Source organism: Enhydra lutris, unplaced genomic scaffold (assembly GCF_002288905.1).
Source record: "Enhydra lutris kenyoni isolate GAN:26980312 unplaced genomic scaffold, ASM228890v2 scaffoldscaffold8, whole genome shotgun sequence".
NCBI lineage: Eukaryota > Metazoa > Chordata > Mammalia > Carnivora > Mustelidae > Enhydra > Enhydra lutris.
The window spans coordinates 3,147,412-3,163,106 of NW_019154092.1; the positions used below are offsets into that span (position 1 = coordinate 3,147,412).

Genomic DNA, 15,695 nt, shown 5'->3' on the forward strand with positions numbered 1-15,695 from the left:
AAGTAGGAGGTGGTCATACCATGTCTAGGAAGAGGGGCCAGATGTGAGGCAGCAGAGATCCCAGGAAGGGGAGCCCCCCAGGACCTGACATATGACGTCTGGGGATCAGGGCCCAGCCATCAGGAGGGGCAGCACAGAGGACGGAGCCCACCACGTGCCCAGAGGCCAGGCCTCTAGGGGCATGTGCGTTGGCATACGTCAGAGCATCAACATGACTGGCATCCTGCTGAGGCCCTTGGAGGAGGGCACAAGAGGCGTGCAGGCAGACAGGATCGTCCTCACACACAGTCTCACAGCCCCACCAACAGTAAAGAGCATGTTTAAGAAGGGTGAGAATGGGGGTCCCAGCAGAGAGACAGGTGTGGGGGAGGCCCGAGCTAGGTGTAGCACAGGAAGCAGATGGGATGACAGCTTGGACTGCCCTGTGTGGCCAAAGGACTCTCTCTGTCACCACAGGACACAAACTGTCAGAACCCCCATGCCTCAGTTTCCCTGTCAGTTCAAGGGTGATAATGGTGTGTGCCCACCCCCTTACACGTCCTCTATATGGGTCAGGCTAAGCCAAGAAGTTCAAAGAGTGCCAGGTTGCCCATGTAGCAATGGGCTGTGCGGACAGGCTCTCCCAGGATGGGCGGGGCCATGTGCAGCCAAAGCCACCGCCTCCTTGACTGCCCCAGCCTCCGCCTGGCACTCTACCAGCACTGGTCCCTCCATGACAGCCTGTGTAACACGTGCTACACCGCAGCCAGGTTCAAGCTCTGGTCTGTGCACGGGCAGAAGCGGCTCCAGGAGTTCCTCGCCGACGTGGGGTGAGTGACCAGCTTGGCCCAGAGGCCCCCGTCCCTCAGCGCCCAAGGGAAAGTTCTCTCCCTTTCATTGTGACCAACATCCAGGGGCTGCTTGTTTCTACCAGAAGCACCTCACCCAGATATCATCTGAATATCATCCCTTGTTTGCACGTTCTGGGACTCCTCACAGGGTGCTTTCCGTCCTCTGATATCTAATGATCTCCCGTCTGAAGCCAGGTCGCTTATATGACCAATGTTCGTCATCTTTCCAGCCTCCCCTTGAAACAGGTGAAGCAGAAGTTCCAGTCCATGGACATCTCCTTGAAGGAGAATTTGCGGGAGATGATCGAAGAGTCTGCAAATAAATTTGGGTAAACACATGTTTTTCTGTATTAACTTTCCTTCAGGCTTCAGCTATAACCACATTCCTAAGATAATGCAAAAGCACGATGGCACAATATGAGTGTGACCTGTTTAGCCTTTCCCGGAGTTTTGAGTTCTCTTTGGGTTAAAAGTAGGTCCAGGTCCTTAAATCCTGGGGCCAAGGTACAGAGCTCTAGTTTGACCTGGTTTAGCCCTCACTGAACACAGGAAATGGCCCTGGGAAGGGCCCACTGGGGCCAAGTTCAGGCAAGCTCTGCCTAGAGAGTTCTGTGGCTACTCCTAGCAACCTTGGATGTAGGAAGGGGCCTGGCACATCCCTGCTCTGTCCCCCAACCAGTGAAACAGCTTTGGACAAGGCACTCAGTGCCCTGGGTTACAGGACTGGGATGTCAGGTCTTCTGACCCCCTGCATTCCAGGACCAGAATGGTCTTGCCATGAGCATTAGCAGAGGCCAGGGAGGGACAGTAGTACATCTGCTGGCCTGGCCTGGCAGTGAGAGCTCACCCACAACTCAGTACCCCCACACGCACACAGGGATGACAGCCATGTTGCTTTCTCCCACTGCAGGATGAAGGACATGCGCGTGCAGACTTTCAGCATTCACTTTGGCTTCAAGCATAGGTTCCTGGCCAGTGACGTGGTCTTTGCCACCATGTCGCTGATGGAGAGCCCCAAGAAGGACAGCTCTGGGACAGATAACTTCATCCAGGCTCTGGACAGTCTCTCCAGGTAGTGGGTGTGACTGTGGGGCACTGTCCCCCCTCCACTCTCCCTACAGGCCACCTCTGGCCCTCAACCTAACACTCTTCAGGGAGGCAGGTCACAGGGACCCCAGGGTGTGGTGGTGACTGTGTTCTGCAGAAATTGAATCACAGTCTACCAGAACTAGGGGTGCATGTGACACATTTCCCATCTATCTTCAGTATGTGTCATTTCCTCTTAAATCCTTTTAATCTCCTTTCTTTTGATTTAAAAAAATTTTTTTTTGTTTTCACCTCCTTTTCCCTCTTCAGACATTTGTGGTATTTATTCAATCTTGTGATTTTTATGATTTTCATTCATCAGTTATTTTCCTTTTATTTCTGATTTTCTCTTATCTCATTTCCTGAGATGTCTTATTTTATTTTTTTTTAACATCTCTTAGCTTGCTTTGAAATAGAACAATACAATGTTGACCTTTTGGGAGCATATCTTTCTAGAGCACTTTCATTGTTGATAGGGATGCTGTTCTGCTCCTTTTTTTTGATAGTAACTTTGAGAGGATTTGACCTTGGTCCTTGTCTCTTGCTCTTTTTTGTGTGTGAATTTCACTTCCTTGACTTTTTCAGAAGAGGCATAATTCAGACAGCTTTTCTAACATGAGAGAATTGCCACTTCTGTTGCTTTTGTGCAGTGTTAAAAAATGTAAGGGTCTGCTTTCTGAGGTTTCCTGGCCCTGTTCTCTAGCATACTTTTTTAAAGCAGCTTTACTGAGCTATATATAATTCATGCACTATATAATTTGCCCGTTTAAAGTGTTCAGTTCAATGGCTTTTAGTATGTTTACACAGTTGTAAACTGTGTGTTACACCACTACCTAACTTTAGAACATTTTCATTGTCTCAGAAAAAAACCCTGTTTCCCTTAGCCGTCGCCTCCTAAATCCTCCATCTCTCCCAGCCCCAGGCAACCACGTATCAACTTTCTGTCTTAACAGATTTCCTATTTTGGATATTTCATATAAATGGATATAAATGGACAATACACGGTCCTTTATAATCATAAATTTGAGGCTCCTTTCCCTCACACTAATGTTCTCAAGGTTCATCCATGTTATAATATGAAGGAATTTCTTTCCTTTTTAGTGCAAATAAAACTCTTATCTGGACATACCATATTTCATTCATCATTTGATCAGTTGACAGACATTTGGTAGTTTCTACCTTTTGACTGTTACGAATACTGCTGCCAGAAATACACATAGATACATTGTGTGGACATTTATTTTCACTGCTCTTGGGTACACACTTAATTGCTGGGTCACATGACGAGTCTGTTTAAGCTTTTGAATAATAGCGAGACTGTTTTCCAAAGTGTCTGCATCATTTTACATTCCCTTCAACAGTGTATGAGAGTTTGAATTTCTCCACATCCTTGACAACACTTGTTACTGTCAGTTTTTCTCATTGATAGCCATCCTGGTGTGAAGTGGTATGAAGTGGAATCTTGTGGTTTTCATCTGTGTTTCCCTCATGGCTAATGATGTTAAGTAGCTTTTTAGGTACTTACTGCCATTTGTAGGGCTCATTTGGAAAATTGTCTTTTAAAGCCCTTTGTCCATTTTTAAATTGAGTTGTCTTTTTATTACTGAGTTGTAAGAATTGCTTCACATATTCTAAACACAAATCCCTTATCGAACCTATGATTTGCAAATAGTTCCTCCCATCCTGTGGGTTATCTTTTCAACTTTCTTGAGGCTGTTCTTTGAAGCCCACGCTTTTAATCTTAATCATGTTCAAGTTATGTTTATTCTTTTGTTTCTTATGATTTTGATGTCATATCTAAGAAACCATTTAAGAGTTTTATAATTTGGGCCTTTACATTAGATATGATTCAGTTGAGGTATATTTTTGTGTCAGGTGCAAGGAACGATTCAACTTAATTCTTTCGCATGTGGACATCCAAATTGTTCTAACACCATTTGTTGAAAAGACTTCTTTCCCCCATGGAATCATTTTGGCACCATGTTGAAAATTGTAAGTGTGGGAATTTATTTCCAGACTCTCAATTCTGTTCCATCATCAGTATATCTACCCTTGTGGTAATACCACACTGTTTTGATTACTATCACTTTATAGTAAGTTTAGATTAATCCATGTTCCTTGAATTTCCATATACATTTTAGGATCAGCTTGTTAATTTCTGCAAAGAAGCCAGATTGCATTGAACCTATAGATAAATTTGGGGAGTATTGCTGTCTTAACAATATTAAGTCTTCTAGTCCATGAACATGGAATATTTTCCCATTAACTCAGATCCTTTTTAATTTCTCTCAACAATGTTTTGTAGTTTTCAGAGAATGAATTCTTCTTGTGCTTCTGTGTTAAATTTATTCTTAAATATTTTATTCTTTTTGATGCTATTGTAAACGGACTTGCTGTCTTAATTTTTGCCTGGTCATTGTTATTGCATAGAAATACAGTTGATCTTTGCAGATTGATCTCGTACCCTGCAACATTTTGAATTTGTGTAATAGTTCTAATGGTGTTTTAGTGTATTCCTTAGGATTTCATATATACAAGATTTTGTTATCTGCACATAGAAATGGTTTTACTTCCTCCTTTCCAATCTAGCTGCTCGAACTTCCATTACTATCCCTGTGCATTTTTATCTATACCTTCTTTTTCTCTTTTTATATTGTCTCTATCTTACTCAATTTTTATTCCATTCTCAGCATTTTCTCCTCATGTGGAAAGCAGTTCTGACTCCGGAGCTAGACCACTCTGGCCCCCCTAGTCTTTACCATAGCCCCTTGCACTTCACCACAGCTCCTTGCACTCACCTGTTCTTGGACAGGGCAAAACTCTCGCTTTGGCCTGCTGTTCCCAGTTGCCTGGAATTTTCATCATTCTTAGGTCTTGCTACTTCCCTGCTCCCTCCCACACTGACTCCAGCAATACAACAGTCTTGTGGCTAGTTAATGGTCTATTGCCCCTGCTTATATTTATTTTGAGGTCTGTAGTGTTCCTTTATTCTCTTGTTTTGTTGTGAGAGTCCTAGATTTTTGGTTTACAAAGTGGTTGCTCTACCTATGTTTATCTAGAAATTTGAGGAAATGCCATAACCATAGTATAAACTGTTAACTGTCCTCATCCCAGAGTTGATGGAGCATTTTTAGACATTGTCTACTGACTTGTTGCTATGAGGGGACATTTATTCCTCTTTTGCACTCCTTTCCCCTCCTGTGGGTACAGTTATGCCACTATTTGTAGCTCCACGCCTACATCTTGTTCTATCACCATTGTCTCTTGTCTCCCTACTTTGTAAGAAGAGGATATTAGCATTTTTACTTTTCTCTTTCCCCATAACTTTCGCTTTGTAAAATTTATACTTTTACATTTTCAGGGTTAATAACACTTAATCTTGGGTTACAGAATAGAATGCAAGTCATCTCACCCTTGGCTATGGGTAGATTCTAGATGATGAAAATCAATAGTATTACTTCATTGTGCTAATAAAATATAACAGAGTCCCTCATGCAGTGATTATATTACTTTCTGGTACTGCTTTTTGTTTTTCCTGGAGATCTTAATTGCTTTCTTTTCTATATCCCGTTTTCCCCAGCTCTCCTTCCAGGATATATTCCCTGAATCCTTTTTGTCCAGGAAACCCCAGGAAGGCCTGGGTTTCTGTCTTCTGACACCAGCCTGGACCTGCAGCTCTCTAGGCCTGCTGTTTGCTGCCACCACTGTTGGCCCTTGACTGTGCCATGGGTTAGAGCCAGTGTTTCTTAGGATCCTTATCTTTGGTTTTTTTCACTCTTTCATTTTAGAGCACAATTCTCAAGTAACTTTTAAAGACAGCACATGTGCAGTAAGCGTTCTAGTTCTTGCATATCTGACAATATCTTCATTCTTCCCTCCTCTGGTTCCTGGTGTAGCTTATTTACAATTCAATGTTGAAGGTAATTTCCAGGTGAATGTGGATTCCATTGCTCCCTTCCTTCTAGCAGGAAGTATTGCTAATTGAAATCTGAACCTTCTTGGTTCTTGTTTCTTTGTAAATGCATTCCCATCCCACCAAAAGAAGCTTGAGGGATTTTTTTCTTTTCTTTTCAGTGTTCTGTGATTTCATCATGACGTGCCTAATGTGGATCTTGCTTCATGGATTGTACTGGGTTCTCAGGCGAGCCCTTTCTATCCAAAGTCCTGGATCTTTCAGCTTAGGCATGCTTTTGTACTATTTCTTTACTACTCCTCCCACACATACATACATCACATACATTTTTAATTCTTTCTTTCCTGGCTTCCTGGAACAATGCTCTGCCTCTCACTTGTGCCTTATGTTTTCCATGTCTGTCTTGTTATCAATGTGAAGGAAGCTTCTTGACTGTATTCTCTAGTCTTTGAGTGAATTTTTAATTTTTTTGCTGTCACTTTACTTTCCACAAATACTTCCAGTTTCTGATTGTTCCTTTTTCATGGCATCCTGTTAGTGATTTTTGAATTTATTTGTTGCCCAGTCTCTTTGAAGATATTAATTAGAGTTCATTTTAAGTTTTCTTTTGTTCTCCAAATCATGTGTTTCATCTAGGGTCATTTATTTAGGGCACAGACATTTCTGAAATATCTGGTGGTCCTCACTTTCAAGAGGGTGGGTGTAGAAGCCTGGTGAGGCTTTGGCATAGCCTGCTGGCTACAAGACATTGCTTCATCTTGGTGGGTAGGGTGTCATTATGACACTTTGGGGCTCTTAACTTCTGGATACACTTCTCCACAGAGAGTTCATTTTAATGTATTTAGAGAAGAACCCTCCTTTCTGGGGGAGAAAGATAAAAATCCACCCATCAGGTGGGGGGGACACTGGTCCTCCATTTGGCCTTTACCCTAGCCCCGCCTCTGTCAAAGTCCTCCGGGCTTTCCAGAACCTCCTGCGCAGTGTCTTCCCTCTGTTGGCTTTCAGTTTCCTGTCTTCTGATACCAAGAACCCCTTCCCACCTTTTATATTGGTCACTGTGGGTTTATACATGTTTTAATCCTTCTTTCCTTCCTTCCTTCCTTTTTCTTTCTTTCTAGAGAGAGAGAACATGAGCGGGGCTGGGGGGTGGTTGGGCAGAGGGAGAAGCAGAGAAAATCTTCAGCAGGCTTCATGCCCAGCATGGAGCCCAGTGTGGGGCTCAGTCTCACAACCAAAACAAAGAGTCAGATACTGAGCCATCCAGGCACCGCTAATCCTTCCTTTCATATGCTAGGGAAGGCAGGAGGAAAAGAGTGAAACTCATCCCCACCCACCCTCTTAGGAACCAAGTGTTCTGTTTGTGACTGTGCCAAAGTTGTGTCTGCCCCGTTACAGGAGTAACCTGGACAAGCTCTACCATGGCCTGGAACTCGCCAAGAAGCAGCTGCAAGCCACGCAGCAGACCATTGCCAGCTGCCTTTGCACCAACCTTGTCATCTCCCAGGGGCCCTTCCTCTACTGCTCCCTCATGGAGGTCAGGCTTCCCATGGACAGATGGGTCCCAGCACATGCCTACCAATAGCCCACTCTGACTATCTCTGTGTCCTCCCCGTGCAGGGCACTCCGGACATTGCGCTGTTTTCCAAACCGGCATCCCTGACCCTGCTCAGCAGATACCTGCTCAAGTCCTTCGTGTTTTCGGTGAGGAGCTGGGTGGGTGGATGCCAGAAGGTAGAGACTCAGAGCTCTTGACCTCCCCGTCCCCGGGACAAGTACAAAGGGACCTCGCGGAGGGTGTAGGGCTAGGGCTATGTTCAGCTCTGCCTAACACCCTTCTTTTCTTGGCCAGGGACACCCCTCTCCCCCGGCCCAGCTAACATCAGAGCCTCACTCTGCTTCCTGGGTGAGGGTTTACGCTGGGGGCTACTTTAAACAAAATGTTTAATAGGAGGTTGACATCTCCTATGGCCAAATTGACCTATAAAACAATTAGCTGATGATTATGTGAAGACAATCAAATGATGACAAAAGATGGACTAGGGACAAAACACGAGCTCGAGAGTCCTCTAGGCTCTGTTCAAATCTCAGCCTCCTCCTTTACCAGTTGGGTGACACGAGGTCAATTATTTGATCTCTGAGCCTCAGTTTCCTCATCTGGAAAATGGGCGAATTTTCCCACAGGACCCATCACTTCTCAAACTTTTTTTTTTAAGGTGTTATTTATTTCTTTATTTGAGAGAGAGAGCATGAGCGGCGGGGAGGAGCAGAGGTAGAAGCAGACTGCATGCTGAGCAGGGAGCCAGACACAGGGCTGATCCCAGGACTCTGGGATCATGACCTGAGCTGAAGGCAGATGCTTAACCCCACCCCGGCACCCCTCAGACATTTCTTGAGCAACCCCCACCAGCCAGGCTCTGATGTCATAGGATGACCAACTATCCTGGTTCATGCCCTGGGATGCCCCTTCAGTCCTGCACAGACCAGGATAGCTGGTCACCTTTGTTGTAGCATGTGGGTGCAGTGGATACAGCAGTGAAGGAAACACTTGAGTCTCCGTGTCAAGGGAGTATACATGCCGGCAGAGGGGACAAATGAGGAAAGATTTTGTGCAGTGTCAGATGGTGGCACACACCATAGACAAGCTGAAGCAGGATGAGAGGAGGGTTGGTTGGGGAAGGCCTCCGGGAGGAGGTGACAACTGGGTCAGGACCTAAAGGAGGTGAGGGAGGGAACCGCCAAGGGGTGTTGGCACAGAAGAATGCAGGGAACAGGGTGTCAAAGCCTGGGAGGTGGCTGCATGGGGACTTGAGACTCTCTGGTGAGAGAAAGCCCCTGGAGGCTTTTGGGGAGTGGGTGGCTGGCCCTGTTAGGGCTCCTAGGCGCTGAGTGGAGCAATCGCTCCGTGAGGCCGTGATTAAGGGTGCACTTTGCCTCCGCAGACAAAGAACCGGCGTTGCAAGCTGCTGCCCTTGGTGATGGCTGCGCCCCTAAGTGTGGAGCAGGGCACTGTGACTGTGGTGGGCATCCCCCCAGAGACCGACAGCTCTGACAGAAAGAAGTGAGCCAGGTTTTGCGTCTCCTGGGCATTGGGTGCCACTGGCCTGTGGGCTCTGCGGAATTAGGGGATCTTTGCCCTCAATGCCAAAGTGAGGACAGCCTCTTCCATCACATGGCAGGACTTGGGGGTTTAGCTATGTGGGCTGCAGAGTTAGCCATTGAACTTCTACCTTACCCCTTGACTGGACTTTGGAATGCTTCTAGTTTGTTCAAGGCCTCCCTCCCAGGCAGCGGTATCTGGCTCCCCGAGGAGGACCAACGTCAGACCACCCCCAGGAGAGGCTACACACCTACAGTGAGGTGTGATTAGGTGTCCCAGCTCTGTGTGGCCTTGGGTGGGAAACTCAGCCCTCCCTGGTCCTCAACCCTTTTTTCTGAGGAGCAGCTTATACTGAAAATCTGAGAGGTTTCAGGTCACCCACCCCAGAAATTAGGCTACACCGGCAAAGTTCCTCAAGAACAGCTCTGTGTGACGCCTTCAGAACCCTCATGAATGATCATTCACCAAGAGTATTGTTTGGGCTTCACACTAACCCTTGAGGAGAGCTGGGCAGTGTCTCCCATCCCCAGCCTCACCCAGGTGAGTCAGATTCACTGCTCAGTGAATCCCAAATCCAGGCATTTGCCAAACACATTTTTTTTTTAATTTTTAATTTTTTAAAGATTCTATTTATTTATTTGAGACACAGAGTGAGTGAGAGAGAGAGAGAGAGTACAAGCTGGAGGAGGCACATAGGGAGTGGGAGAAGCAGGCTCCCTTCTGAGCAGGGAGCCTGATGTGGGACTTGATCCCAGGACCCTGGGGTTATGACCTGAGCCGAAGGCAGACACTCAACCGACGGAGGCACCCAGGCGTCCCTGCCAAACACATTTAAAAGTTCAGTTATAAGAGCTGGAATACGAGAAACTGTTTAGTGTTGTGTGGGGGATGTGCACCCCCAGACGAGCTGCCTGCCAGAGCTTGCTACCCTTCTGGAAGCTGAGCTCACTTGTGCCCCCCGATGGTTTGGGCAGCGGGTAGAGGGTCCAGCTCCAGCCCCAGCAGAAGCTAACACAACTGCTTAGTCACTCAGACTGTGGGGTTGTGGCTGCTTGTCCTCCCTCAGCCTTTTCTTTATTTAGCATCTAGGAAACATTTTGGATTTCCGTCAGTGGTGTAGTTCTGTTTTGTTTTCTCGCCAAGCATCAGCCCTCTGTGCACATTTTTACAAAAGTGATTTCTAACCATAGGAAGCCTCTTAAGTGGATGACAGTTTACCTGTCATCGCCTATTGGACGTTCAGGCTGTTTCCGACTTTTTGTTATAGACAACGTACCGGTGGGTTTGTGAATGTGTAGGCTCATCTTCTTACGCTTTTGAGAAGCTTTTCTCACTGTCTTCTCAATGTTTCCCCTACGTCTGCTGGCCTAGGTTCTTTGCATCCTTCTGTAGCAAGGTCAGGTTTTCTCCTGCCCCCTCCCATCCACACCTGGTTTTGGCCTACAGGCTGGACCCTGGGGGTTCCCTGGTTTTCCCTGTGGCTCCCTTCATGCTCTGTGGCCTTGTGACTTATCCCAGGGGCTAATGTCACCATTCTTGGGGGTCTTTGTGTCCCTGGCAGAGTCAGTACCCCAGGCCTGGTGCTCCCCAGCACATCCAGAGAGGTGACCTTGGTAAGATACTGACAGCTGGCAGAAAGACACCCCCATCCACCTCCCTGGTGCGATGGCTTCGGGAGCCAAGGACCACTCAGTGTCCTGTGCCTCTCAGTTTTCCCAGTTAGCTCTTACTGGCCTCTGCTGTGGAAGACACTGGTCTTGGATCCGGATCAGCCCTAGCCCTGCTCTTGTGAGCTTTGACCTCCTTCTGTGTCTGCAAAGGCCATTTAGTAGCAAGTTGGGAGAGACAATGGACTTTTTTAAGATAAGTGCTTGCATGTTGCTGGGCTGCTTTCCAAAGCCATGCCGTGGGTCTTGGATTCATAGTCACACCGGGCGGAGCTGGCCAGGGGCTCTTGGGCTGGGTTCTCAAGGCAGCCAGCAAGCCCTTCCCCCACGGGCCACCACGGCCACCTGCGTCCTCTATCTCGCCAGCGATTTGTTGCTGTACGTGGCTGTGCCAATCGGTGGTTAGCTCTGCCTGCTGTGCCCAGTCCCGTGTGAGAGTTACTGTGGGGACTGTGGGGGCTGGGAGCACACGCCCCTCCTCTGCCCATCCTCCCTGACCGTAGCCAGTTCAAGAGTCCTTTCCCCATGATGATCTCCCTCCATGGCCAGCCCTTACTGCGTGCACAGCCCCCTGAGCCCCCCGGGATGGGTGTGTGCTCCTGGCCATCTCCCTGCCCCACACCTTCGCACTCAGCAGCCCAACAGGCAGAACTGGCAGCCAGGGAGGAGTCTGGGCCAACTCCTGTTGTCTGTCCCAGCAATTTAGGAAGGTTCCTCACAGTGGGAGGGCCCCCAACATCCCTCTTATGTATCTACAGCTTTTTTGGGCGGGCGTTTGAGAAGGCAGCGGAGAGCACCAACTCCCGAACGCTACACAACCATTTCGACCTCTCAGGTAAGAGTCTGGGGAACTGGGGCCCTTACAAGGTCAGTGCTGGCCTTGAATCAGGGAAGCTGGCATTGACAAAAATACCATGTCAGCACCACTCTCGCTTTCCTGGAGGCAGCCCTGGGCCTGGCTGCTTCAGGTGGCTCAGGGAGCTCTGGGATGCGTAGGGCCTCCTCTCTGGGCCCTGATGGGCAGCCAGGGGGAACAGGTGTTGTCCATAGAGCTGTGGGCCTGGTTTTGACCTTATAGTCTAGCCCTTGAGAACACTTCCCCGAGAAGTCTGGAGGACTGTCACTAGAGCCCTCTGGGCCAGCCTCATGCATCAGGGTCACCTTTCCCTCCAAGGCTGTGCTGGTCACTGCAGGCCAGCAGCTCCTGTCTGTGTGGTCGTGAAGGGTCCCGCGTCAGGCTGCCATGTGGTCCTGTGTGACCATCTGTGCACTGGCCCTGACCTAATGTTGCATGAGTCCAGGGAATGGAAGAGCCCAGTCCAGGTGGTGGCTGTGCAGGCTGGCCAGTGCTCCCCACAACACCCCACAGCTTCTCCATAGCCCATTGTGGAACATGGGTTATATGGGGCCACATACGCTTTTTCTTCTAGCTGATAGATCTTTTTTTTTAAGATTTTATTTATTTGACAGAGAGAAACACAGCAGGAGAGGGAACACAAGCAGAGGGAGTGGGAGAGGGAGAGGCAGGCTTCCTGCCCAGCAGGGAGCCCAATGCAGGGCTCGATCCTAGGACCCTGGGATCATGACATGAGCCCAAGGCAGACACTTAACAACTTAGCCACCCAGGTGCCCCAGCTGATAGGTTTTTAAGACCCGTCACCACTTTGTATCGGTGTGTTTGGGCTGCCCTAACGACATACCATAGATTAGGGGGTTTAAACAATAGAAATCTATTTCTCACCGTCTGGAGGCTTGAAGTCCGAGATCAAGGTGTACACAGTGGCTGATTTTTCTGAGGCCTGAGGCCTCTCCTTAGCTTATAGATTGCCGTCTTCTGGCTGTGTTCTCCCATGGTTGTCCCTCTGTGTCTGTGTCCCAATCTCTTCTTATAAGAACCCCAGTCAGATTGGATTAGGGTGCATCCCTGTGATTTTGTTTAAAGATCTTCAAAAGCCTCATCTCCAAATCCAGCATGTACTGCCTGAGGTGCTGGGGGCTAGGCCTTCTACACATGAATTTCAGGAGAATATACCTTGGCCCATAATTCCCACCTGTCAGAAAGGACAGTTTCTTACGTCAAATCAGCCGATCTGTTACAGTGAGCCCTTGGCATCAGAGACCCCATGTTCACCCCAGCTGCCTCTCAGGCTGCAGCTCTGTGTTGGGTAGGTTCACCCCTGCAGCAACACCTCCATTCCTACTTCATGCCCGAGATGTGGGAGAAGCTGGTGCTGGCTGGCCTGCAGGATTTCCCAGCTTCTCACAGGGAGAATTTGTGGGCTGGCAGTCGCTTGGCTTCCCGTGGGGGAGGAGAGCTGGGGGAGAGGGGACTGCATAGCAGAGGGCAGGCAAGCACCCTCCTGGGTGGGCTGGGCCTGGGTTTGCTGGAGCCATGGCCTGTGACACAAGTGGCTCATAGGACCAGGCTGGCCTGGTTTTGCGCTGTTCGATGAGGGCCCCCGGAAATGGGGGCAGTTCGTGTCGTGTTTCCCTTCTACAGAAGAGGATACTGAAGCAGAGAGACTGACCAGAGCAAAGCTGCAGACTAGCCTCCTGCCGGACCTCAGGGCCTCCTACAACCCACAGTGGGGCAGGGAACTGTGTCCAGCAGGGTGGGAAGGCCTTTCTCTGCCCGGACCTGTTCTAAACTATCACATCCCTGTGTCTCCATTGGCTGTCACTGCTGGTCCCCTAGCAGCCTGGAGGGCCCTCCCCACAGACTGTAAACCCAGCCAGCCTCACCAACAGGGCAACCAGCCATTTCTGAGGACTAAATACAGAGGACAGAGAAATACAACCTCTGAGCTCAGAATATTCCAGGCCACTAAGGGGCTGAGTACATTTTGGAATGCGCCAGAGGGTGGTTCCCATCTTGGATAACCAGAAAGAGGGAGTTAATATAACCTGCCTTGTTTTTCCTACGGCGCCTCACTCTCTGCCCTACTCCTCCCCCTCACGAGCTGTTTTTCTTTCATTACTTCAGTAATTGAACTGAAAGCCGAGGATCGGAGCAAGTTTCTGGATGCGCTTGTTTCCCTCCTGTCCTGAGGGTGAGATGTGGGGGAGGGGTGGGATGCTGGAGGGTTCTGGTGGAGGGGAGTCCTGCTGCACAGCCAGCCCTGTTGAAGTGTAAAGAGAGCCCCCCATTCCCTCCTTTTTCCCTTCTCAAGCCAAGGCTTATTCTTGTGTTTCAGACCCAAGCAGGGTTCCTGAGGAGATATGGGGGCAATGCCTTTTTCCCAAGGGTGTCTGTCCCTGGGCTGGTGGCAGTGTCACAGTGGGATATTACTGAGGGAGCTAATTTCATTAAGCTCCTGGGACCCCTTCAGCAAGAGTTGGCATTTACCCTCTCCTGACCGCACCATGGGCTGGGCATCAGTGAGGGACATGCAGGCCTCCTGGCACTGCTTGGGGAGAAGGCGACCCTTAGGGGTGGGGAGCCTCCTGGAGCTTGGTGCCCTTTGCAGCCTTAGATCAGGCCCTGGGCTAGGGCCCACAGAGGCTTCTACCCAGGCTCTTGCGTGCTTGACTTAGGTGAAAACAAAGCTGTTGGCAGCCACACGGCTGATAACTAGGAAATGTTGTCTCTGTGGGCCTTGCATGAGCGTGAGGCTGTCACTAGGCAGTCCATGACGATGCTGCCAAGCCAGGGCTCTTCCCAGTGCCACACATGCCAGCTCTTTCTTGAAGGACCTCTTAGCAAACGGGCCAGGCAGCTAGGCCCACTTCTCAGCCCAGGGCCCCCCACACTGCGGATGCCCACGCCCAGCCCTGCCTCTCCCTGGGCCCCGGGCTGGACTCACCGCTGAGGCAGACAGGCCTGTCAAGGCCCTGATGTAGAGGGTCCCCTCCCGCTCCCCCACCATCCCCTGTGAGCTGGAAGCTGTGGGGGGCAGATACTCTTCCTCTGCTGGGGCCTTAGTGGGCTCTGCTGAGGACGGTAGAGGGGACCTCAGGGACCCACAGTCCCTCTTTCAGGGTCTGCAAGGGTGTATAGGGCTTGGGGTGGGGCTTTGGGCTCAGACCCATTGGGTCTTTAGCAAGGCGTGCTGGGTACCTAACTGGGCTCTGGCTGTTTCCTCAACTGAAAGGGGGCCAACACCCCATGGACAGTGAGAGCCAAGCCTTAGGATGGGGGCAGGGTGTAAGTTTATGACCCACATCAAAGGTTACTGGCAGGGGCTCTCAAGGAGGCCGCTGGTGTCTGTGGCCTCGCCCTTCCCTGTAGGCTGCTTAGTGATGACACCAGCACTGCTGTGTGTCCTGTCACCAAGACTGGGTGCAGGGTGGGCCAGCCAGGCAGGGGGAGAAGGCTTGTGAGGGCCCCCTGGACTGAGGCAGGGTCTGCAAGGGTGATAGGGTGGTGAAGGGCCATGAGGCCCTGAGGGTTCTCAAGCATGTGACAGCCTGGACCCAGCTGGAGGGGTGAAGTGAGGCCGGTGGGCACTTCTGTGGCTCTAGGGTGGCTCTCCTCCCAGGGTCACCACCTCTCTCCCCTGTGAGTGGTGGAGGCTACCCAGAAGCAAGCCCATCAGGACAGAGGGAAGGCCTGGGCCATTTGTTTAATTCATAGGGCCATCAGAATTGTTGAAAATATACTTATTTTTTCCTTTTTTTCTTCTCTAGAGTTTGATCTCTGCAGACACGACCTCCTCCTTATTTATATTAACTGGATTTTATTTAGACTCTAAGTTATGGACATAGTTTTAGATGCAGGGACAGCTGGTTTTTAATGGAATAAAATGTTCATTTTAGTTTTGGTGCCTCAGTCTGGGCTATGGTCATAGGGCCAGCACTTGTTTTTGTCCTGAGCTTTCTTCGGGTACAGAGGAGCCTTTTCCTGTGCCTGGGAGACCTCGAGGCCCAGCAGTAAATCAGCATGGGGGATGGCCTCCAGGATCCCTGGAGAGCAGCAAATGGAGGCCGGGCAGCTCAGCACTGGAGCTCCACATGGTTCCTGGACCAACCACTGCCCAGCCATGCCAGCCGGGGCCCGGCTCTGCCCTCGCACCACCTCTTCCTGTCCTCCTGGCCCTGGCAGCGGCTCAGGCCCACCCTCCTGACTGTGCCTGCCTCCCAGGCCCTACTTCACGGCCATCATC

The 15,695-nt window shown here is 49.7% G+C and overlaps 1 protein-coding gene across 1 annotated transcript in view; it reads left to right on the plus strand.

The window, feature by feature from the left end:
• The window catches only part of LOC111142691 (cell division cycle 45), a 32,996-nt gene extending 17,684 nt beyond the window's left edge, over window positions 1–15,312 (plus strand). Inside the window, exons 11-19 of the mRNA XM_022495987.1 lie at window positions 678–809; window positions 1,061–1,159; window positions 1,741–1,902; window positions 7,225–7,363; window positions 7,447–7,530; window positions 8,769–8,887; window positions 11,352–11,428; window positions 13,577–13,643; window positions 15,220–15,312. Of these exons, the coding sequence (XP_022351695.1) occupies window positions 678–809; window positions 1,061–1,159; window positions 1,741–1,902; window positions 7,225–7,363; window positions 7,447–7,530; window positions 8,769–8,887; window positions 11,352–11,428; window positions 13,577–13,641 (877 nt within the window). The 3' untranslated portion in view covers window positions 13,642–13,643; window positions 15,220–15,312. The remainder of the gene's footprint in view (window positions 1–677; window positions 810–1,060; window positions 1,160–1,740; window positions 1,903–7,224; window positions 7,364–7,446; window positions 7,531–8,768; window positions 8,888–11,351; window positions 11,429–13,576; window positions 13,644–15,219) is intronic.
• The last annotated feature ends 383 nt before the right edge of the window (window positions 15,313–15,695 follow it).